Source organism: Balaenoptera musculus, chromosome X, assembly GCF_009873245.2.
Source record: "Balaenoptera musculus isolate JJ_BM4_2016_0621 chromosome X, mBalMus1.pri.v3, whole genome shotgun sequence".
Lineage (NCBI taxonomy): Eukaryota > Metazoa > Chordata > Mammalia > Artiodactyla > Balaenopteridae > Balaenoptera > Balaenoptera musculus.
The window spans coordinates 15,206,448-15,230,288 of NC_045806.1; the positions used below are offsets into that span (position 1 = coordinate 15,206,448).

Below are 23,841 nucleotides of genomic sequence, written 5' to 3' on the forward strand. Positions count from 1 at the left end.
ACGCTTCTCAGATTGTAGGGCCTGACCGCTTCCTGCAGACTGTACTCAGCTGATGGGCCTCCTCTGTGTAGCCAGTGATAGCTCCTGGCCAACTGTTTTCCAAGTGTTAAGCTTGTTGAAAAATGGTAGCCCTAGATAAAAGGAAATTCTGGTGTGTTCTGGTCATTTGGGGTTCCTAAATACAGGGAAACTTTGCTCCTTACATATGCAGCCTGTCCCGTGTATTCACCTAAATGGTGACCACAGACTGGGATCATTTGCCTGAGGGGACTGCAGAATGGAGCTATACGTGATGAGAGCTCTGGACCTCCCCCCATCCCTGTGTTCAGGGTTAGGTGTGAGGGGTGAAAGCTCAAAGCAGGGGAGGCCCTCCTACCTCTGGGGTGTTTGGTCATGCACGGCTCTCACGAGACTGGGACATGGGCTCCCATCCACCAGACTCATCTGCGCCACCCAGTCACCCCAAAACTCTGCAAACGCAGTGCTCTAAAGTCCTAAAAGGCCATGATTTAATGAAAACTTAGGAGAAACCACAAGCTTGCTCCCCCTTTGCGTTCAAAGGGAGGCTTTATGAAACTCTATGTTCCTGTTTTGAACGTGGTAAAGCAAAAGAATTTTCAAATTATCAGGGCTGCTTTGCATTCCCCTGGGACTGCACCTTTCACGGTGTCACTGAGACCAAAACCAAAAACAAACCAAAAAAACCCGAGAGCAGCAAATTACTCCTGCTACTTAGGCTTTTGCTTGAAAATTGCTTTTAGGGACATTTTCTTTGTTCTGATTTTCTTCGGCCCTGAGTGGGGAATAAGTTCATTTTCTTTTCCTTTCACTGAAATTGGAAACTATATCTTACAAAAAAGAAAGAAGTATTCTCTGTCCAGGTCCTCATTGAAAGGAGCCTGTAAAATCCAGCCCTTTTGGTCACAGTGGTAAGTCAGCGTTCCCCCATGGGCCGCGCTGCACCCTCCGCCCCCTGGCAGGTGCTGAGCTGAGGCGGGCATCAGGTACACTTGCTGACGCACTCCAGCAATTCCATCCGGATGGCGATGCGGACGTGCCAGCCCAGCGGGATGAGCCGGATGAAGCGGGAGATGATGGGGGGCCGCAGCAGGTTCTGGACTGTGGAGGTTCGGTCCGAGTTTCCATAGAAAACCTAAAGAGAGGGAGGAAATCCTATCACCATCACAGAAGGGGAGAGAAAAGGAAGACGGATTCCTGTCTGGAGTTGGCCCCAACTTTTAACTATGGAAAATCTCAGTGCTGAAAGGGCAGAGAATTTGCTGATGTCCCCCAAAATCTGACCTTGAATGATTGTCAGCACCTACATGCTCCAGGCATCAACTTAAATGAATTAAAATTAGGTAACAATTCTTCCTCAGTAACACTAGCTGCTGTTCAAGTGCTCAATACTGTATGTGATTAGTGGCTGCCATATTGGATACTGCAGATAATATTTCCTTCATTGCAGAAAGTTCTATTAGACGGCGCTGATAGAAAATGCTGCTTGGTTCTTATCACCAATTTTGTGATTTAATCCTTTGCATTTTGACAAGAATTTTGAAAAGGAGCACATCACACTTAAGAGAGGAATGTTCCCATGTTCCGAAGGTAGCCAAAGTGGGGCTCAAGTGAAAACTTGTGAGCTGGCTCTAAAGTTGTGAGCCAAAGCTTAACTGTGTGTATCTACATTGATACAGACGGCAAGTACTTTTTAGACTTGGAAAAAAATGTTTTTAAAAAAGAAAAAGACATAAAAACTAGAGAGAAGATTCTCGAAGTGGGAGAGCAGTGCCCAAAATAGAAAAAGGGGTTGCTTCCTGTTTTTCGGGATGTAACATAGCAATTACGCAGTGGCTGTAACATAAGGTACAGTGGATATTTGGCTATATCTTCCAAGAAACTTCTGTGCACTTTTTCCAGAGTCCTAGTGCTCTGCCCAATGACACTGGAACATTTCATTTCCTTCTGGGATTATCTCCTGAAAAAAATCTGGCTGCCACATTGACCTCATCCATACACAAATCAAGAAGGACCTCAGCTGCCATGATCTTGCCTTTATTTCTTCCCAAGAGCAACACCCCACATCCCCTTCTCTAAGCTGTTTGCCCTTGAACCTCTTTAAGTCAGGAGCCCAGTGAAGAAGGAGGATGGAACAGGCTGGAGTGGAGCGCTTCTTTGCAAAGAACTATCAAGGCCTTCAGAAACACAGATAGAGCTTGAAAAAGAATTTTCATATCTTTTTGAAAAGCCAACTAATAAGAACAAAAATGAAATAAAATATCCAAGTATCAAGATGGTTTTTCCTATTGTGTTCAAACTCCTTGAAATTTCAACCCATGAATGTCTTGCTGTACAAATTGTCATCAAGAGAGTACAGAGCCTTCTGATGTTCAGCTGCACATGTCTACTTAACCTGATGAAATGTCCAAATTAGCTGGGGGAAGTCCTCTCAGACAAAAGGGCAGTTAACATTTCCAAACAGCTGGTGAGTTTTTAATTCACTGCAGATAACATTTTATATATATATATGTAAAATATTGATTATATATTTATATGTGTATGTATGTGTATGCATGTATGAATATACATATGTGTGTATATATGTGTATATATTATATAAAATATATAAAATCAAAAGCCTACTGTGTTCAGTCTGTGATGAGCAAGACTTGGGTGGGTCTCAGCCCCCAGAGATTAGTAGGATATAAAGTTGCTCAAAGGTTTAAGTGACTGTTTCTTCTCAGCTGGACTTGTTTTAACCATTTACACAGTTTAGTGGCTAATTTGTTGAGATTGTCGGTCTCAGTAGTAAGGAGAGGCCATATCTACATAAAAGGACGAGAACCTAGCCACATCAGTAGTAGATCAAGCCAGACCCATGCAGCAAAGTGTTCAAGGTCCAGTGACTTTTGCAGAATCCAAATGGCCAGTCTTGATTATTCAAGCAACTCTATGCTGATGTGAGAATTCAAAGACTTCTTTTGCACATACGATGGCACTCATTCACAAACTGAGCTAGACATGAGGGATACAAGAAAAGACCCTTGCCTCGTCGTCAGAGAGCAGATAGTGTTGTGGGGAGGAAGCACGGATGATTCACCATACCGTGGGGTCAGTGTTCTGACAGAGGGTGGCGACAGGGACACAGGGACGGGTGGGAGGGGTGTCCCAGAGGGGCTGTGTTGAAGTTGGTTTGGGGTAAGCCCGACATACCCGGTTGTTTCCGGTCTGGTCCTTATAGTAAATCCAGTTCAGGCTCTCATCGGTCCTGTACTGCACACTGTACTTGGTCATCCACTCGTCGATGTCACAGCGCCCCTGGGTGAGGATCCCCGAAATCACCTTGACCTCCTTCAGATCTATCTGCAACCACTGGCTGCTGTCCTGGAACTTGGAGAGCCAGGCGCACCTGCCGCGGACACAGCGAGTCACCAGGAGCCTTTCCCCGTGAGCGCCTCCAAAGAGCTGGGAGGTGCTGTCTTTTGAGGGGATGCCAGCACCTGAAGAGACCCCACAAAGCTCGGGCAGTCTGAGCTGCAATCTGTTAAGCACCCAGAGGCTTGTCTCCGAGAAGTGTCCGGCCTCTGGGATACTTGTATAGTTTCTCTCTCCCTGCACCTCCACCGCCCAAGGAAAAATTGCCAGATTCAAATAATATTTCAAAGAAATGCCTTCAACTGTAGCTGAAATCACCTTTGGGGTGTGGTTGAGCATGTTTTTCTTCAAAACATGCGAATCCCTGGTAATCGCACCTTCCAGCCCCCTTCCCTTTTCATTAGTCTCTTCTGATGTTCTTTTTCCGTAAGTCTTTTTTTTTTTTTTTTCTTTAATTTCACTCTCTTCATACCTATCTGCGTCTCCTTCAGGTGCTGTCATCCACGCCATGGTAGGCAGCATGTGCAGAACATGGAACCAAGTGGCTCTGGAAGGGCTTTTCACAATTGTAAAGCAAAGCAACCACTGAAGGAACTGATTTATTTTTTGGTTATATCCTCATAAGTTGTGGAAACCTATAGTTTCCCTTTGTGGTGTGTGCGTGTGTGTGCGTGCCTGTGCGCATTAATAAGCTTCTCGGGGACTCGGCCCTTGGCTGCCTTCTCTTCTAATTCTGGACTTGCTCCTTGGGTGGCTCCTGACTTTTAGGTCCATCTCAGACTTTTTCTAAATTCTAAACCCTGAGAATCAATTGCTAGCTAGACAACTTCTACTGGATGCCATATTCATCTCAAATAAAACATGTCCAAAAAGAGCTCCTAATTATCCTCACCCCAACCCCTCATTCCAGTGTTCATCTCTCTGAATTCTACCCCCTTCCTCTCTGTCACCTCAAACATCTAATCCATCTCTTGGCTCCATCTCCAAATTTCTCAAAGTCATTTACTTCTCTCCATTTCACTGCCACCACTCTAGCCCACGTCACCCTCAGTTCTTGCCTGGACGGCTGCCATAGCTTACTTAACTGGTCTCCTTGGATTCCTCTCCCCACCTCACCCCCCACCCGTACCCCACACTAAACAGCTCTTCCCACAAGATCCAGAAGATTTTACTTAAAACATAAATCCGATTGTGATACTTCCCAACTTTAAATCTTCCTCTGATAGAGTCTGCTCATTGTCTCCCAATATCCTCTTCCCATTTCCTTTAGTAATAGAACCCCTGAGTTTTCTCTGGGCAAGTGGCCACCCAGCTAAGATCACATTTCCCAGTCTCCGCTGTAGCTGGGTGGGACAGTCGGACCAAATTCTGATCAATGGGATGTAGGCAGAAGTGGCCAGCAGGATTATGTATGTATCCTTAAAGGAAAAATATATGCACTCTGCTCTTCTTTTCTCCCTCCTGACTAGAATGTGGATGTGATAGTGGAAGCTAGAACAGCCATCTTGGACCCCAAGGTGGAAACTTCATGTTAGGGTGAGAGAACAAGGTAGAAAGAGTCTGGGCCCCTGATACCATCCAGCTGCCATAACAACCCTAGACTGCCTCATCACCTCCAAGTTAAGTCTCTGTATTTTGGGGCTGTTTGTTACAGCAGCACAAACCTGTATTCTAACTAATGCACATTCAGGGTTCTCCCATTATCCCTAAAATAAGGACCACAGTCCTTAACATGACTTATAAGGCCTTGCACCATCTGATTTCTTTCTACGTCTCCAGCCTCATCTCACCTGTGCGCTAACCTCGCTGGCTTTCTTTACAGTCCCCATCCATGCACTTGAGGGATCTTCCCAACTCAGGGCCTTTGCACCTGCTGTACCCTGTGCCTCTCTCCCCCTTCCCCCCACCTGGCCAACTGCAACTCTCAGGTCAAAGATCTTTTCCTTAGAAAGCCTTCCCTGGTGCTTCAAGTGGACCAGGTCTTTCTTCTTCTCCTCTGCAGCACTCATCACACTTGGCAGATGGCCAGTTGTGTGACAATGTGCTTAGAGTCCCTCCTCTAAACTGCGTGCTTCTCGAAGGCGAGGAGCTCATTCACCTTGTTCACTGCTGTATCCACTGTCCTTGGCAGGTGGAAGGCACTCAGTCAGTATTTGCTGAATAAATAAATGCATTCTGTGTTGTTCATTTATTACAGAGACCTACTTTTTCAAATCACATGAAAAAAAAAATCGCCTGAGCCTCCTGCTCTGCTTACCCAAAGCCTTGACTATTGAGTCGGGCCTTGTTGGCGGTCCAGGAGGAATACCAGCCCACGTACTGCTCCAGGTTGGAGCAGGTGATCTGGTCTGGTGTAACCTCTCCTGACTCGAAACCCAGGGGCTTATGATATGGGCATTCTGGGAAAGGAAAAACAATGCACATTAAAACACTCATATCGCATGGCAAGACTCAACAAACACGACATGATCGAAATGACAAATCCAACCCTCTCGTTCGCGCTTTGTAAGGTGGAGGATGTTTTCCTTGTCAGCGCCGTTCGCAATGGGTAGGACTGGGTCTTCATCCTCTTCACTGCTCTTGCGAGAAGAGAGTGAAGATGAAGTAAAGGGATTGCCATAGAGACTCACAACATTCATAAAAGCAGAGGGAAGTAGTTCCATGGCAACCTCGTGGAGGGGGGGGAGAATTTTGAGAAATACTTCACATCCTCCACAAACTCAGAGACCTAAAAACCAAGAGGTTCACAGGAAAATATCATACTTAAATGTCATACTCTTTATTTTCCTCATTAACATGGGTTAGCCATCCCACATGATGACATGAAGGTCCCTAATTGTCCTCAGGCAGCATATGATGCCAATTATAGGAACAAAACAATGGTGAGAGGCAAGAAGGGCAGTTATATATTGAGACTGACTTCCTACTTGTAAATTGCAGTTTTTCACTAGTCTAATGAAAAAAAGGAGGGGGGGAATGACATGCGTCTAAGTGACTGTTGAATAAGGAACAGTTGAAAGGAACTGCTTTTTCCAAATAAGAGTAGCCGAAGCTGGTTCTTGTATATTAATTGCTGCTTCTCACAGATTTCCTCTCACTAATATAGCATTCAGTTACCTGGTCAGAGACTGCCAATTGCCAACCCAGTATCCATTCTCCCCTGCTTTTAGACTAAAGAACCCTAATTTTGTTGGGTGCAGCAACGTAGCCAGCTAAAAAAACAAAACAATCTTTCCCAGCCACCTTTGCAGTTAGAAGTGACCACGTGACACAGTTTCTAACCCATGAGATAGAAGAGGATGTCTGCTGGGGATTTCCGATCAGATTTTGCTTGCCCCCTCTTTCTTCCTCTTGCCTAGAAGGAAGACCTGATGGTTGGTGCAACAGTAGCCATCCTGCACCCTGGGGGTAAGGCCAAGAGAACTGAAGAGACCTCAGCCCTGACATCTTTAAGCTGCTCCTTACCCCTGGTCTTTTTACCGTGTGAGTCAAAGCAAAACTCCTATTTCAATAAGCCACTATTTAGGGGGTCTCTTATTTATAACCAAACCCAGATTCTAGCTGAATTTCTTTAGAAGACAAATGATAAACTTAGGCAAATACATTCTCCTAGTTTCCCAGTTGTGAATGATAAACTTCAAGTAAGGCAGATCAAAATACTTTCTTTCCATGTATAAATTTGAGTTCAGATTGAAAAGCCAAGTGTATTTACTGGGGCATCATCACCTTCAGCAAAGTGAGTGCTGAGGTCTTTCTGGCAGATAATTTTCAAAAGTCAGTAAAACTGAATGAGGCATGTAAAAACTTGAATGCCATCCTGAGGCTCCAGAATGCCTGGGGGGATAGTCATGCCCTGTCCCCAGAGGCTGAAGACAGAAGGACAGCTTCAGGCCTCTGGCCAGGGCGACTTAACTGCCTTTCTGCCCAGTGAACCAAAGAAATAGGGCCAACTCCCACCAGTAACTGCAGCTCAGCGGGGCTGGGGGTGAGGGGACAGCATTTGTAGTTTATCAAGTACCCGAAGCTTTGGGGGGGGCCTATTAAAATAATGTCAAGGGAGAGAGAATAGGAGCGCTTTCTGAGCCACTCCATCACGCCTTGTATGGCCAAATCATCAGGGGGGCTTGTTAAGAATGCAGTTTCCAGGATTCCACCCCCAGAGTGGCCACATTTTTAACAAGCACACTTTGAAAACCTTGGTCTGCCAGGGAAGGCGTTGGCTGGAGGATTAAGGAGGCCTGGTGCCTGTGGCCTTGGGGGCTCCTCCACCTCCTCAACTCCCCTCTGACCTGGAAGACAAGCTCAGCCATGCCACTGGAAGGAGGGACAAGGCCCCGGCGTCAGAAAGCTGGGTTTCAGTTGGGCCCTCGGTCGCCACTTAAATTCTAACTGTGGATATCTCTAAAGACCCTCCATCCTGAACCTCCCTTTTCTTGCTCCAGGGCCACCAGCTCAGAGGCAAGAGGCAGAGGGGAAAGAAAAGCCATGGCCACCTCTCCCGATTGCTTTATTCTTGGCATTTTGCTCTTTCTCTATTTTCCCCTCACATCTCTTTTGCCATCTCTTCCCAGTTAGCCCATCTAACAGTTAAGAGTTACACTGAAGGGACCTGACCAGTGGCAATGGTCTTGGAGGCCTGTGAGGGCTTGTCCAGACGTGGATCCTGCCCACACTTTCCAGCGGAGGCGATGAGCTCACCATCCCCATGGTTTCAGCCAGTGTCTGAGAGCCAGTGCCCAACCCCCAGGCCCCAAGCTCCATCCCACTGCCGCCTGGATATTCTCTAAGTGAACAGTTCCATCTGGGTGACCCAAAGATGCTTCACACTCGTATGTCCAAAACTAAGCCCTTCAGCGTCCAAGCCCCAAGCCTGCCCCTGTCCAGTGCTCCTGTCTCAGGCATTGGCACCTCCAGCTACACAGCTGCTAACCCAGAAAACGCAATGTTTTGGCCCAGGGCACAGAGCAGAGACTCTGTGATGGGTCTCAGCCTGGGCGTCACCTGGAAAGTTATAGAAGTGCTGGTGTTCGGGCCACACCCCAAGAGATTCTGATGTCATTGGTCTGGGGCATGACCTGGGCATGGGGTAAATCTTCAGGTGATGGTAATGGGCAGCCAAGGTCAAGAACACCTGCTTAGAGCCAATTCGACCTAGGATTGGATCCCACTCTCCCTCCGGTGAGCTTAGGCAAGCTGCTCAACCTCGCTGGGTCTCAATTTCCTCATCTGTGAAATGGGCACAACAGTAGTCCCTGCCTCCATAAAGTTGATTTGGGATTACATGAAGCAGTGTTTGTAGAGTGTAGAGCCTGTAGTGCCTGACCAAAAATAAGCAGCTATTACTGGTGTAATAGGGTGAATTTATGAGAGTATATTAATGTCTTGAGTTGTGTATGTTCGTTTTTTATGGTGAAGACTCACCAGGGGAAAAAAATCTAACACCCCTCTACCCCAGTCTGTCTTGCCCCCATCATCCTTTCTACATCACCCTGAGAAGGTCAGCTTCCTATTTCTAAACATTTGGAGTCTCCTTGCATCAGGAGGGAATAAGCTGTTTGCACACGCATGCATGTTATTTGAGAGAGGAGAAGCCTGTTGACAGCCTAGCATCTCTCAGGCTTATGGATTTGGAAGGCCTAGGCCTCAACAGGAATTAGCTGACTGTCCCAGAGGAGGTGGCCAGAGGCTTTGGGCTTTGACCCTTGCTGGGGGGTGGGGGGCTCGTGGTAGGGGCCTGATCTCAGTGGGGAAATGGTTCCTCTGAGGGGGCTGGACCAGGGATGGGGGGGCTGGAGCCCTGAACTCTTGACACCCTCAGAGACTTGGGAAGGTCCCAGGACTGAGCTTGGTTCAGAGGGAGAAGGGCCACCAACAAGGTGTCTGCCTTCCTCTGGGGGCTGCCGGCCGGGCAGGGAGCTGCCCTCAGCCTGAGCCTGCCTTTGCAGGCCCCTGGGGTGCAGGGGGGTGGTGGGTGGGGAGGTGTAGTCCAAAGGGGATGGGCAGGATCTTCAACAATCCTCCTGTCTTTAGACTCCTGACAGCCCATGATAAAGGGGGACTCAAACCGGAGTTATCTGAAAATTGGAAAAATAGAAAATGTAACACTTCTCCTGCTCTTTGTGCCCTGGAGTGAAGGGCACTCCAGTTACATGATTACTATTTTCCCTGTCTCCTCCTTTCCCCTTCACCTGGACACCTCTCCTCATCCTTTGGATCTCTGCCCACTTCCCCAGCTCCCCCGGTCTGTCTAGCTCACCATGCTTTCCTGAGCCGAGCAGAATGCCTGCGTGTGCTAGGCACTCAATAGATATTGACTGGATGGATGAATGGAGGGATAAACAAACTTCATCACTCCATCTCAGGTGGCCACTGGGGATAAGCAAAGAAAATGGCAGGAACAGGAAGCAGGGAGGTCAGGGAGGAAGTGGGAGTTGACTGGCCCAGAGAACTCCCACTGGCCTAATCAAAAAGAAACTGTCAATTGAGTCTAAACTAGTATCAAGCAACATAAATAATGTTGCTGGAGGAATTAAAGGGATCCTCTGTACACACACAGAATATGTCCTTCCCAAGTTTTCTGCTCAGTGGAGGTTACTGTAAGCTATTAAGCCTGTTTCTACACTCATTTTACTCTTAAGGAAACACCTGCCTCTTCTGTGGCACAAGTGTCTCTTCTGAGCGATGATTTGATAATGAGATCGATAAAGTCATAGTCATATGTGCTGTTAATCCAGGCTATGCACACTTAACATACTAGCCTTTCTTATGCAGTAGATAATTTCTCGATGTGTAGACATATAAAGGCCCGACGTGCTTTTAAAGAATATTAACCTAAAGGAACACAAAGAGAGTTCAGGGCCATTCTTGACAAAAGACATGTGAACATTATTATGCACATGTGTTAGACTTGAATCTATATGACGATGTAGTGGAATACAGAATAATATTTGTAGGAGAATAGGGTATAAACTTGAATATAATATGGAAATATAAAATCCAGAATATAAGTGAAGCGTTGAGTCATTAGATTTCTTATGCTTTGATACCTTCCCTGCCGTGTTTCCCCCTCTCAGAGTGACGGGGTAATCTTGGCTCAACTGTGGAAAGGACAGACCTTTTAATATAATAGTGTTAAGCTGAAGATTGGGAGGCCATAATGCACCTAGCTGGTCACCTTCTGTTCTGTGGGTAGGGCCCCCTGGCAGTAACAGCCAGTGTGCACTTGCGAGCGTCTCCTGGCAGCTCTGAATGACCCTCCTGTCCTGTGCTTTCTAGGGCCTTCTTCCGTGCTAAGGCGGGCTCTGGTGGAAGCGCTGAATCTCAGGATCCAGAAGGACCAGGCAGCGTTCCTGACGTTCCAATGAGGATCTGAGGCATTGACAGGCAAGTGAATTCTGGAAGGTTGTGGCTAGTCCTGCTGCCCTGAATCATCTCTTTCATGGAAAAACAAATGAACATTAATGAATCAACCATTTAACACTAAGGTTGCATTTTTTTCCTTCCTGGGAATATCTGTGTTGTTAAAACAAAACAAAACAAAAATGAAAACCCCAGTGGGGAGAGGAGAACACTTAAGCTAAAAGAATTTCTGATTTCCGAACTTCAAGTTCATGGCAACTGTGTAGGGGAGAGAGCCTGGGCAGCCCAGGTCATCTTGCACATTCCTCAGACACACAGCCCTCCTCAGCTGCACAGTTGATCAGGTCAATGAAACCAATCCGTATAAATAATCTCTTTTCAATTTCTTCTTAGAAAGAGCTTCCGTGGACTGCAATTCCAGTACGTCTCATGTCTCTAGTGAAGAGAACATTTGTTTCCACTAAATGGTAAACTCCTCCAGGGTAGAGACAATGGTTCATTTTTGTCTCCCCATCGGCACATAACACGCACATGATGACAGAGGGTGGAATTGAATTCTAAATGGATTATCAAGGAGGGTGCCTCAGTCTTGACTGGGCAGATCACCCCAGCACAGAATGGCTGCGGGAGCTCACGCCGTGGAGCTCAGTGAGACGTCCCTCCCGTGGGAGAATCCCGCTGAACTCATCAGCACTTACTGCTTTCCTCGCTACTGCGCCCCACTGTTCCCTTCCAGAAGGCTTAGTTCAGAAACCAATTCCTACCCCTTTAGTAAATAGGAAAACAGGCAGAAAAGCCTTTGTGGACGGCCCCCTCCCCCACATTTGCTATTTTAATGCAAATTTAATGAAATAATGCAGAGAAGCTCACACGCTATACACAAACCTCTCTCCTGGAGCTATTATTAGGTGATTATGTAAAGTGAATGACGCGCCACCGCATGGCACCATCATAACCCTGGAAAGGGGGGGCAAGGACAGTTTCAGCAAAAGAGGTTCCGAGCTGTGGTAAATACTGAGCATGGCACATGTGTGATAGGCCGCCTGAGCCTCTGAAAGTCAGAGTGTGACCTCTTAGGAGGCAGGAAGAAAAGGAGCTGCAGTGTGCCAGGTCCAGGACAAGATGCTTTAACGCCTCATCCATTTTATTCCTCGTAACAACTCCTTACAGCAGGGTCCGTTTTTATAAATAACGTTTTATTGGAGCACAGCCATGCTCATGCATTACATTCAGTCTGTGGCTGCCTTCCATTTGAGGTGCTGAGGCCCTATGGCCCACAGAGCCACAAAGATTTACCGCCCGGTCCTTTACAGGCAAAGTTTGCTGGCCCCTGCTTTAGGGGAAGTCATTCATATTGGTCAGGAGAGGCTGTTTATGCTGCAGAACGAACTGTCACAGAAATTTCAGAGGCTTAACACAACAAAGGTTGATTTTTCACTCAGGTGATTCATTGTGGGTCAGCAGGAAGTTCTACTCCACTTAACCTCCCCGGCACCCAGACTAAAGGAAAAGCCACTTTCTCAAGCAGGGAAATGGACCTCATTTCAGAAGAGACACGGCTCCCATCGGCTGGAACTGCTCCTGTGAAGCCACCTGACTGGGAAGGGGCTGAGAATGTGGGGAAGCACGTGGTTGTTTGGTGAGCAATAAATATCCGGGCACAGTAGTATTGCCTCCATTTGACAGAAAAAGGCCAAAGTGGGAGTCCCAGAGTTAAAAAACGATGCAGCCAAGATTCCAACTCTGGTATTTCTGGCTCAAAAGCCTGTGCTCTTCTCAAAATTGCTGCCTATCATTAGTTTATTTTCGATAAATTCCATCAGTCTCTTTCATTGAAAGTTAGGTCCCATCTTACCATCTCACCGAGGCCAACTAGAGATCCAGGAAACTGTTCTGAACAATGACATCAGTGCAGTTTGTTGGAGCAGTGGCCATTGAGATTTGAAGTTCAAAGGCCAACTGGAGAAAACCCAGAGCGTGGCATTCAGGGGGTTTAATTCATCAGGGTTGAAAGAGGAGAAACAGGGTGTTCCCAAGGATACCCCAAGGATCTGGTGCCCCAAGGAGAGGGGACACTCACCCGGTATGCAGTCTAAGGGGGTGGAGCCTGCAGACCACAGGGCATTGGCACCTCCTTGGCAATCGCACTTGCACGCTTTGTGGTACCAGGGATCCTCACCCTCATCCTGCGGGAAGCCAGAGGGGCAGGAGCTTCAGAAAAGTCACAGTCAAAGGCAACTGTGGTCAGCACCACTGGAAAAGCTCGCATTCAAAAACCTTGCTCATTCATTTCCTATTGTCTGTGGCGGCTTTCACACTACAGCAGCACAACTGAATTATAAACCCAGTTTAACCCACACAGTTGCCACTCATCTTTGAGTCTAGATAAACAAATATTTGCCACCTTGGGTGACCAGCTAAAAATCTCACAGACACACCCACGTAGAGAGCCACGTCCACCCCATTATATTTATCTTCAGGGGCTCGAGGAGCCCCAGTCCGAGGTCAGGCGCCTTACATCTCCTGGAGGTCCCTTCTGGGGATACAATTTTAAAAGGGACTGGATTCAAGATTCCGCCATCTGATTTAAGACCTGGTTTACTTGCATTCACTCATTAAAAAAACCAGTCTTGGAGCTTGTCCAGATAAAACGTGCTATTGCCACCACCAGAAAAAAAAAAAAAAAACCTTTAAAAATACGTTTTAAAAAAAGTGATAATCCTATACATTGTTTTGGCTAGGAAAATCTTCAAAAATAGTATCCACATGAATTCCAGCCTTCTTACTGTAACATACCTCAGTAGACGATAATCCCAGTGTGGCTGAGCAAAAGGACATGAAAGGAAAAATCAAGTTAAAAAAAGAAACAAAAATTCAACAAATGATTCATTACATGGAAAAGCGAAATGATCACAGTCACATAAAAGTTAACAAAGCCCCTTCTGGAAGAAGTCAAAGTAAGTAAATACGTGCCAGGAAAAACATCCACAGATGCTGAGGAAGTAGGGATGTGACACATGCAGGTGATTTAGAATTAGGACATTGTTAAAAAAAAATTTTTTTAAATTTTTTTTAGGTTTGTCTATTATCTACAGGAAGTATCAAACCACAATCAAAGTGTAAATACCGTATAAATGATGTGGAAAAATTGAAAATGTGTAAAATTTAACCTAAGACTAACATTTAACCTATCTTCATAGAAGTATGAATAAATAGAATGAATGCACAATTTAATAGGAAAGGAGTTTGTCTATATTAGCATAAGCTGATTGTTTACAGCTGAACTGTCCATTGTGGTAGTCACTAGTCCCATGTGGCTATTTGAATTTAAATTCATTAAATTAATAAAATTAAAAATTCAGTTCCTCAGTCACACCAGCCACATTTCAAGTGTTTGCTGGCCACACGTGGCTAGTGGCTCCCGTACTGGACAGCACAGATACAGAACATTTCCATCATTGCGCAAGGTTCCATTAGACAGCGCTGGTTTAACACACCAGGTTCCATTTCCCATTTTCAACAAAACAAATGCCTTTATTTATTTTCTGATTATAAAAGCAGCACATACCTATTATAAAAATCTCAAACAAAACCTGAGTGTAGACAGTAGATATAAAAGTCCCTCCTTAACCACTTCGCTATCTAAAAATTGAATCTGATGCCCACCAAAAATTATCAGATTGTTTTAGAGAGTTAAAGGAATGGTCTCATCCTTTTCATTAGAATTATAAAGCTATTTTTTCAAATTGTGCCTTTCTTTAAATAATATGTCTCCATTTCACATACCACTTTCACGTGTCCACTGTGAGCCTGGCCCTGCACCAGGGCCTGGGCCTTCTGAAATGGAAACCTCGCTCTCTGCCCACAAGGGACTTGAGGACTCAGGAGAAGATAGACCACTGGATGACACACGTGGTGAGTCCTCTGCTGGGTTATGCATAGGCTGTAAGGGGAGTCAAGGGGGCATATCTTTTCGCCTGGGCGGATTCAGGGCCATCTCTCAGCTGTGGTCAGCAAACTGCTGTCTCTCCTGGTCCCTTGTCCACTGATGATTCGTTCCTAGAGACTCCTTGGTTCACTTGCTATGGGCAGAATTGACCGTCTCAGGTAGCAATGTAGACTAGGGAGCACCATCTTGGTAGGAGGCCAAGCCCTGTGCTGGCAAAGGAAGTGACCAACGACTTCTTTTTGTTTGTTTGTTTATAATTTTTATTGGGGTATAGTTGATTTACAATGTTGTGTTATTTTCAGGTGTACAGCAAAATTAATCTGTTATACATATATCCACTCTTTTGTAGATTCTTTTCCCATATAGGCCACTACAGAGTATTGAGTAGAGTTCCCTGTGCTATACAGTAGGTCCTTATTAGTTATCTATTTTATATATAATAGTGTGTATGTGTCAATCCCAATCTTCCAATTTATCCCTCCCCAACTCTTACCCCCCCCGCCACATCGACTTCTTACTTTCACATCCAATGGACTCTTCCCAACACTAACCTTACATCTTCATGCTGCAATGTTGGGTGCTGTCAGTTCCTCCCATCTTCCTTTAGCTTCCATCACACTACTCACCTGCTTCTCCCACCACTCTAAATAATCCTTCTTAATCTCTCTCAAGAGCTCTGCTTCCTCTACTCCCGCCCTCAAGATCCCGACATGTGCATTGAATGGCTTATTGGATATCTCCCCATAGATGTCTCTTACTATCTAAAACTGGACCCAACCAAGTGCTGGCCAGGTCATGAAGAAACCTGAACTCTCATATGTTGCTGGTGGGGGTATAAGTTGGTCTAACCTATTTTTAAAACTCTTTGGTAATTTATACAAAGGCTGGACATATATGTGCCCTATGACCCAGCAATTCCACTCCTAAGTATTTACCCACTAGAAGTGCATACATATGTTCTCCAACAAAGAAAAACATGTACTAGATTATTTGTAACAACAGTATTTGTAAAAAACCCAAACTGGAAACACTCATATGTCCATCACGAGTAGAATGGATACGAGTGGTAGATTTACACAGTGGAACACTATACTGCAATGAAAATGGATGACCTACAACTCCATGCCACAATATGGCCACATCTCACAAACAATGCTGAGTGGAAAGTCAGATGATAAAGTGGACATACTATATGAATCCATTTAAAATGTACACAAGCAGGCAGAAGTCATCTATGCCGCTAGACATTAGGGTCGTGGTCACACTTGGGGTGGGGACTGGCAAGGAGGAAGCCCAGGGAGGGTGTCTGGGGAGCTGGTAAAGTTCTGTTACTTGATCTGAGTGTTGGTTACTTGGGTGTGTTTAGTGGTAAAAATTCATTGAGCTGTACACTTACCTGTACTCTTCTGGATGTATGTTATACTTCAGGAAAAAAAATTTTAAACACTGAACTCATTACATCCTTCCTCAGATTGTTCTCCTTTCTCTATTTCTTAGCCTACTGATGGCTCCACCATCCCCCTACTACCCCATCCAGAAACCTGGGACTCCTCCTAGTTACTTCTTTTTCCTAAACCCCCACATCAAGTGTCTACCAGGAGCCATCTTTCCTCTCTACCCACACTACCACTTCCTCTCTCCTCTGGATATTCTCCTTGCTAAAGAGAGACCTTGCCTCATCCATCCTCCGTACTGCCAATGCCTGACTGTGTCACTTTCCTGCTCCAGACCCTTTGTTGGGTCCCCATTACCATGGCCCCAGTTTCACCTCTGACATTTATTAGTTGTATGACTGCATCTCTCTATTTCCTCATCTCTAAAATGGGTATAATAATAATGTGTCCTTCAAGGGGTTGCCGTGATGTATCTCCTGGCTACCTCTCCAAATTTATTTTTTGCACTCTCTATTACTTATAATTCATCAAATGTGCCAGGCTGTTTCATGCCTGTATGCCTTTGTGCATATGATTTCTTGGCCTCAAATGCCTTCCCCTCCCAACTTTTCTGCCTACTTATCCCCTTCCCTATGAAGAGGACTTTTTCTGTCCCTCACGTAGAACTCACCACTTGCTCTGGCCTTTGTATCCTATTTCTTTCTTATCCACAGGTTTATCTAAGCACCCGTGCAATTATAGAAATTGATATAAAAGATAGCTGATAATGACTGGTCCCAAAGCATTCATTCATTAATTTTCTTTGAGCATCTGCTATATTCCAGGCCTAGCTTTAGGTGCTGGGGAAATAGCAGTAAACAAAACAGAAAAAACACCTGCCCTCCTAGAACTTAGAGTCTAATGTGGGGGGGTGAGGGGATAGTGAATGTATGAATAAAATATATAATACATAAAATAATGATGACTGCTATGGAGAAAAATAAAGCAGGGAGGTGGAGGGACAGGGAGTGGTACTTTGGGGCTTAGGTAAGGCTTCACTGAGAAGGTGATATTGGAGCAAAGACCTGAAGGAAGTGAGATACCTGTGGGCAGAGCCTTCTGGGCAGAGGTAATAGCATGTAAAGACCCCGAGGTAGGCCAGTGCTTGGCATGTCATCTAGGGGAGACATGATGGTGGCTTGGCCCTGGGGTGGTGGCAGTGGAAGTGATGAGAAGTGGCTGGATTCTGACTGTCTTTGGAAGGTAGTGCCAACAGGATTTGCTGACAGATGACGTGGGTGTGAAATAAAGAGAGGTTCAAGGCCTGAGTGCCTGGGAGGATAGAGCTACCATTTACTAGGGGAGGAGAAGATTCCAGGGGAAGCAGGGATTTAGGGGGGATGGGGTAGACATATTCCGTTTGAGAGACCTACGGGACACCCAAGTGTTGAGGTTGAGTGGGCAGCTGGCTAGAAGCTACTAGAGCTCAGGGGAAAGGCCAGATAGGCTGGGTGGTGCCGTGTGCTTCTCACAGTTAATGTGTACATGAAGCCATAGTATCAGTTCCACAGCTGCTCCCCAAGAACTGCAAAGTAGATGAGCAATTGGCATCTAGATGGTTTAAGGGCTGTTAATGCAGAAGGCACTCGGCTCTGCCCCATCTTCCAGAGAAGCTGGGTTGGCAGAAAAGCAGAAAGGCTTTGTCAGCTGTGCCAAGACTCTCTTTTGGGGGGACCAGAGGTGAGGTGTGTGGGTCACTGACAGAGCGGCCTTACTAACCAGATCAAATTGGCCCAGAGGACGTGCCCTGGCACTGAAGAGGGTCTATGCAGCTGCAACTGAACAAACCCAGAGTTCACATGAGGCCCTCTAAATTGCCAGGGCGCTCAGGGCCTTTGCATTACCTGGGTCCATGGGTGGGCCCCCAGAGAGGCTCCAAATTGTGCAGAAACAAAGCAGAAGGCAAAAAGGAAAGGGCGGGGAGGTTTCTACCTGTGGAGAGGAAGAGGCCCAAGAGGGAGACCTGGTTTCAGTACCACCGCCTGTGCTCAATCAGATTTCTGGCGTTGTTTCCCCTCCCGGGCTCCTCTCCCCAGAAAGCGTTTGTCTGTAGGCAGCCTGGGGTTGTGAGGCACCAGATCTTATGGAAATGAGCAGAGAGAGAAGGAACAACAAGCCTTTTACAGGAAAAGCTGTCAACAAGGGAGCAGCAACGTGGCTGCTCTCGTCCCTGAAATGATCTAATCACCCCAAAGCTGGCGAACAAAAGCAAAAATCGTGTTGACGACAACGTCTTATGATACCAGAAAATAACACTGTTGGGATGAGCAAAAGAAAACAGGTCAGCCTTTAAAGGAAAAAGGACAAGGTTTCGATTACATGGTTGCCTATTCTTCTCCTCACTCAGATCGTCTTCGTGATTCCTCCAGGTTACGGGTTTCCACCAGAGGGTCTGCGACGTCTGCCACTCACCAGCCTTAGATTTATGCAATAAGGGACGATTCTGCCCTTTTGCTCAAAGGGCTACTCCATAGGGAAATGCTTGTTACCGCAGCCAGAAAATTCAAGCATGCCTATTTCTCGAAATGTACCTTGCAAGCCCAGAAAGCAAAGTGTGCATTAGACACACTTAGGGAAGACTATTTCAGTCTGTTTGCTTGGTTGTCACTAAATACGGAGTTTTCCTTTCCATGGAAACAGGTGAGGCCGAGGAGAAAAGCATAAAATTATGAATGATAGAAACTGTCTATAACTACCTTCCAATCTATTTGAGAAACAAGAATAAGACACAGGAGAAAAACAGCAGGCTGCAATAATGTCTCTCTGGCGAAGAAGAAAGAAGGAAATTGCTTCTGGTGTGAAAGTGTTACTCTTTTAGGTGACAGGCATATTCATGGGTAAATCTGTTATCTGTACATGCTTCAACACAGGTGAATGTCAAAAATATATGCTAGGGACTTCCCTGGTGGCACATGCCAATGCAGGGGACACGGGTTTGATCCCTGGTCTGGGAAGATCCCACATGCCGTGGAGCAACTAAGCCCGTGCGCCACAACTACTGAGCCTGCGCTCTAGAGCCTGTGCTCCGCAACAGGAGAAGCCACCGCAATGAGAAGTCCGCGCACCGCAACGAAGAGTCGTTCCTGCTCGCCACAACTAGAGGAAGCCCGCGCGCAGCAACGAAGACCCAACGCAGCCAAAAATAAAAAAATAAATAAACTTATTAAAAAAAAATATGCTAAGTGAAAGACAAAAGACCATATGTTGTATGATTCTGTTTAAATGAAATGTCCACAAAAGGCAAATCTATAAGAGACAAAGTAGATCAGTGGTTGCCAGTTGCTGGGGGGAGGGGGAAGTGGGGAGTGAGTACTTAATGTCTACTGGTTTCTTTGGGGGATGATGAAAATGTTCTAAAATTACATTGTGTGCTCCACAAATCTGTAAATACACTAAAAACCATTGAATTACACACTTTAAATGGGTGAATTTAGTGGTATGTAAATTACATCTCAATAAAGCTGCTTTGAAAAAAAATCTGCTATCCCTGATGCTTGATACACCTGATGCTTGATACACCTGTGTATCACCTGTAAGATGAGGCTTGGTGATTTTTTTTTTTTTTTTTTGGCTTGTTTTTATATAATAGCCATGACCAAGCAGTGGAACAATATACTTCAGTAAGGTGGATGTTTTAAAAATCATCATCGGTATGTAACCCAAAATGTACAATGCAAGATAAATAGAAGCTTGCCTCAGTTAAGAGACAGAGGTAGTGCTTTACTATGATGATTTGTGTATACCCAATGACCCTTCATCCAACGCATAAGTGGAGTCAATCCATTTATCTTATTTCACTGTAGTAAGGATCCACTGCTGCCGTGGAACAGAAACAGCAAAGAGTAAATTAGACAAAGAAACTTTGTCTTCAGGTTCCCAGTTGTGCAGGATACATCTTTCCCCTGTGCGTTGGCCTTATTTCTCTATTTGGATTGTAAACTGATTAAGTGCAGCAATTGCATTCTGCCTTTCTTCTCTGCCTCCTGGCGTATCCCTCTAGCTCAGGGTAGAGCACACCTAGGTTGCCAAGCCGAGCTTTGGTGTGGCTGCTTTCCTTTGATGCCGCCTGAGGGTGGAGGGCCTGGGTTAGGCGGGTAAGAGAATTTAAGTGTTTCAAGCCTACCTGCTGGACCACATTCCATTCCACCAGGACAGATGGGATTCTCTGTTCTTCGTGGAAATTTCTGGAGCTCCCCAGCCATGCACAAAGATTGATAAGCTATAGAACAGGAAAGAGTGCTGCGCCCTGTGCCTCCTGACAGCGTGTCTTTTATTATAGTTATCCCCTGACTGCGCGGGTGTAATTGAAAAGTGGCCTGATAACCTTTTCTAGGGCTTATTCCCATTTAGGGGTCACAGAACAAAGATTTTAGAGTTGGCACAGCGAAAACAAGAATCTGCCAGGTGTATCAAGTTCTTACACAGCATTTAGCCTGTCATAGCAGGAACTCAGTAATGGATTCTTGAACTGACATCAATGGATTCTTGAATGAATCAATGGATGAATGAATCTCAATGCCAATCACAAATAAGAGGAGTCTGAGGGTGAGCCCTGTGGATGTCTGAGAACCAAGGGTATTGGGATCTAAGCCTTGAAAGGTTCTGTTTAGATTTTCTTGCTGAGGAAGAGGCACGGAGTAAAGGGAAAACAACAACCCCCCCCAAAGCATCTTAGAGTAGTAAGAGTTTCTGGGACGAGTTGCTGACTCTTAATTGCAAGGGAGGAAAAATCCCAGACAATTGGTCTAAATGAGCCTTACTTAGAAATATGTCTTGGGGGTTTGCAAAATAACCTTGGGGTTATATTTTTACAGGTCTTTCCAAATATTGAGAAATGTGACTAACAAAAGTTTTGAGATTGGGTAATCATGAAAGTGAGTATTCTACCAATAAAATATAATGACAGAGTAGAGAAGAGAATGATTTAAACCAGGGATTCTGACTCTGTGTGAGTTTTGTCATGTCTGTCTACCAGGTCATTGGCAGAGCGGAGAGGTCTCCTTCCTGCCCTCCGTATTTATTTCCTGTAACGCACATAAATACACAGTGACCACAAAGAACCAATTTCTAATGTCTGGAATGAACCTAAAAAGGAATTCTGAGTTGATGGGTCCTTAAGAGTTGAGAGAGGCATGGAAGAGCATGATTTCAAAGATTGACAGATAATTTAAAAGTTGAATTGGATGACATTTTAGAGATTTGCCTTTAATTTCTCCTTAATTAAGCATTTCACTCCCGCCAGGGCTATATTTAGAAATTTTAAAATGATTGAGTATATTGAGTCTTTGGGGATTCCTGACTCTCAGTTGGATTATGCTTTCTATTAGTGTCCAGTGGTATTCGGCGTGCTATGTTAATCCATATTTAAACTAGGGTGACCTTACATCCTGATTTGCCTGGGACAGTCCTGGTTCACACCTGTTGTCCCAGCAAAATTATTAATAGCATCCTCCACCACTCTCAGTAGTGTCCTGGTTTGGAAGATTAAATTCTATAGTCACTCTAACTTTGACTCCCAAAAACTTTCAAGAATACACCACACTTTCTTATTAATTGTTGCAATTTATAGCTATTTTATACGATTTTTGAGACCCTTCTTTCTGTCCCATTTTAAGCATCCTTTGAACGTTAGAAGGCTCCTCACAGAACCAGAAAGCCAGTGGTGAGACAAAGAGGACTGCATCACACAAAGACAACTGTTGTTCATTAATAACACATATTAATTAATTAGCATGCTTTGCTAATTAATAATATTTTAATTATTCTGGTTGCATTTCTATTAATCAGCTGTATGATTAAGTCAGTTGTATTATTAGGTATTTAATGAGTGCTAATGGTTTGATAGCACATACCTTCAGAGCCAAAGAGAAGTAAAAACAAGAAGCCTTCTATCTTGCGTGGCATTCTCCCCTTGTCCTTGGCTGCTGCTCTTCCTTCTCAAAGTGGAGAGCTTTCCTAGGAACAGCAGCTTAACTTGAGCACTGGCCTCATTAAGCATCTTATTTCATTTACTTCTTAGGGCTTTGGCCAAGCCCCGCTAAGTTAACCCACATAGTTACCTGCCTCAATAAGAAGTCTCAGAGGAGAAGCTCATGTCAACTGAGGTCGGTTTAGCAAAGGAAGGTATTGGCTTTATTCTATCTTTAAATGTAAGGGAAGCAGTGGAGGAAAATAGAAACTAGAATCAGAAGACCCAGGTCTTAATCCTTTCTCTGCCATCATCTTCTAGGGGGTGACCTTGAGCAATTTCCTGCCAAACAAACACTAACATTCTCGAATTCTATGAAAATGACATGGATTTCCCCTCTCAGAAAGCAAGTTGGCATCATGTTTACACCTATTCACTCAGGAAAATACTAAATTGGGAGGGGGTGGTCAGTTACACACAAAGATTTACATTGCTGTGTTATATATAATAAGACAAAATTGGAAACAATCTACATAGGGGATTCAGGACAGCAGGCAGGGTTAAGAGCACAGATTCCCAAGCCAGACTGGATGCAAATCCCGGCTCAACCAGTTGTTATGTAGACTTGAGAAAGTCACTTAAGGTCTCTGTGCCTCAATTTTCTCATCTGTATGATGGTGATAATAATGCCTATTTCATAGAGTTAGCTTGAGGCTTAAATGGGATGATATACATAAAAAATACTTAGAATAGTGTTTAACATAATTAGCTATTATTATTACTATACAGCCAATAAGAATAAAGTTGATGAGGTGGGGAGGGGAGTTGTTTAATGGATACACAGCTTCAGTTTTCCAAGATAAGAAAGTTCTGGAGATCTTTTTCACAACAGTGTGACTTTACTTAGCATTTTGGAACTATACACTTAAAAACGGTTAAGAAGGTTTAAAAAAAAAGTTAATGAAGTGATTGTAATAAAAAGGACAATCATGTGTTATACTCCTGAGTTAGAAAAGGATACAAATTTACCCGCTGTATGAACAAAACTATGTGGAAAAACTCAAAGAAAAATACTGAGTTTCCCCTTCCCTTTTTTTTTTCGTGTACATATATATTGCAAAATGATTATCACAATAAGGTTAGTTAACACATCCATTATCTCACAAAGTAACCATTTTTTGTGTGTCTGGTGAGAAAATTTAAGATCCACTCTCTTAGCAAATTTCAAGTATACAATATTGTTAACTGTAATCACCATGCTGTACATTAATCCGCTTCCCTCTTTAGTTCTTGGCCACCACTTTAGCTCTTGACCTTTTTCACCTCAATCCCCCAGGGTCCCAGAGACCTTTACTTCACTCCTGTTGTCAAAGATGAAAAAGGTCAATATTGAAAAGATAATAATAACCCCCCAAAGCGAAGCTGTAATGAACTAATACAGAGGAACAAAAAGGAACTAAAGTTTACTCATTCAATCAGCATTTTGGGGGTGTCCACAAGCCTGACGCTTATTCTATACTATGTATGGATTCTTCATTAAACAGACAAAGGTCTATTTAACAAACCCTACTGCAGTACTAGAAAGAAAAGAACTATTTTTTTCTCTGCTCTGTATTTTAGAGTTTAATGAAAAAATTAAACCTTTAATAATAATAAACCTTTAATAATTTAACTGCAGTCAAAGCACCGCTGTACTGCCATATTTTAGTTGGAGGCTTTGGAGGGCCGGCCTGCCCTGGTTTGTAAGGAAGGGGCCGTGCTGGGTGATCTTGGTTCCCACGAGCGCCGGATTTCCCGAGGTCGCCCCGGAGCACCGA

The 23,841-nt window shown here is 44.7% G+C and overlaps 1 protein-coding gene across 1 annotated transcript; it reads right to left on the reverse strand.

Annotated features, from left to right (window-relative positions):
- Positions 1-1,000: 1,000 nt before the first annotated feature.
- On the reverse strand, positions 1,001-22,020 carry RS1 (retinoschisin 1). Its single transcript, XM_036840477.1, has 6 exons — positions 21,969-22,020; positions 13,531-13,556; positions 12,815-12,920; positions 5,633-5,774; positions 3,214-3,409; positions 1,001-1,153 (listed from the first exon to the last, which is right to left on the reverse strand). Exons 1-6 carry the CDS (start codon positions 22,018-22,020, stop codon positions 1,001-1,003), a joined length of 675 nt encoding a protein of 224 aa, XP_036696372.1.
- Positions 22,021-23,841: the final 1,821 nt, after the last annotated feature.

Excerpts from the sequence above, each read along its gene's own strand:
- RS1 (XM_036840477.1), bottom strand. The coding sequence starts at position 22,020 with ATGCCACGCAAGATAGAAGGCTTCTTGTTTTTACTTCTCTTTGGCTCT. Across the intron at positions 12,921-13,530 it reads TGGGATTATCGTCTACTGAG|GATGAGGGTGAGGATCCCTG; the intron begins GTATGTTACAGT and ends GGCTTCCCGCAG. Across the intron at positions 5,775-12,814 it reads CCCCTTAGACTGCATACCGG|AATGCCCATATCATAAGCCC; the intron begins GTGAGTGTCCCC and ends TTCCTTTCCCAG.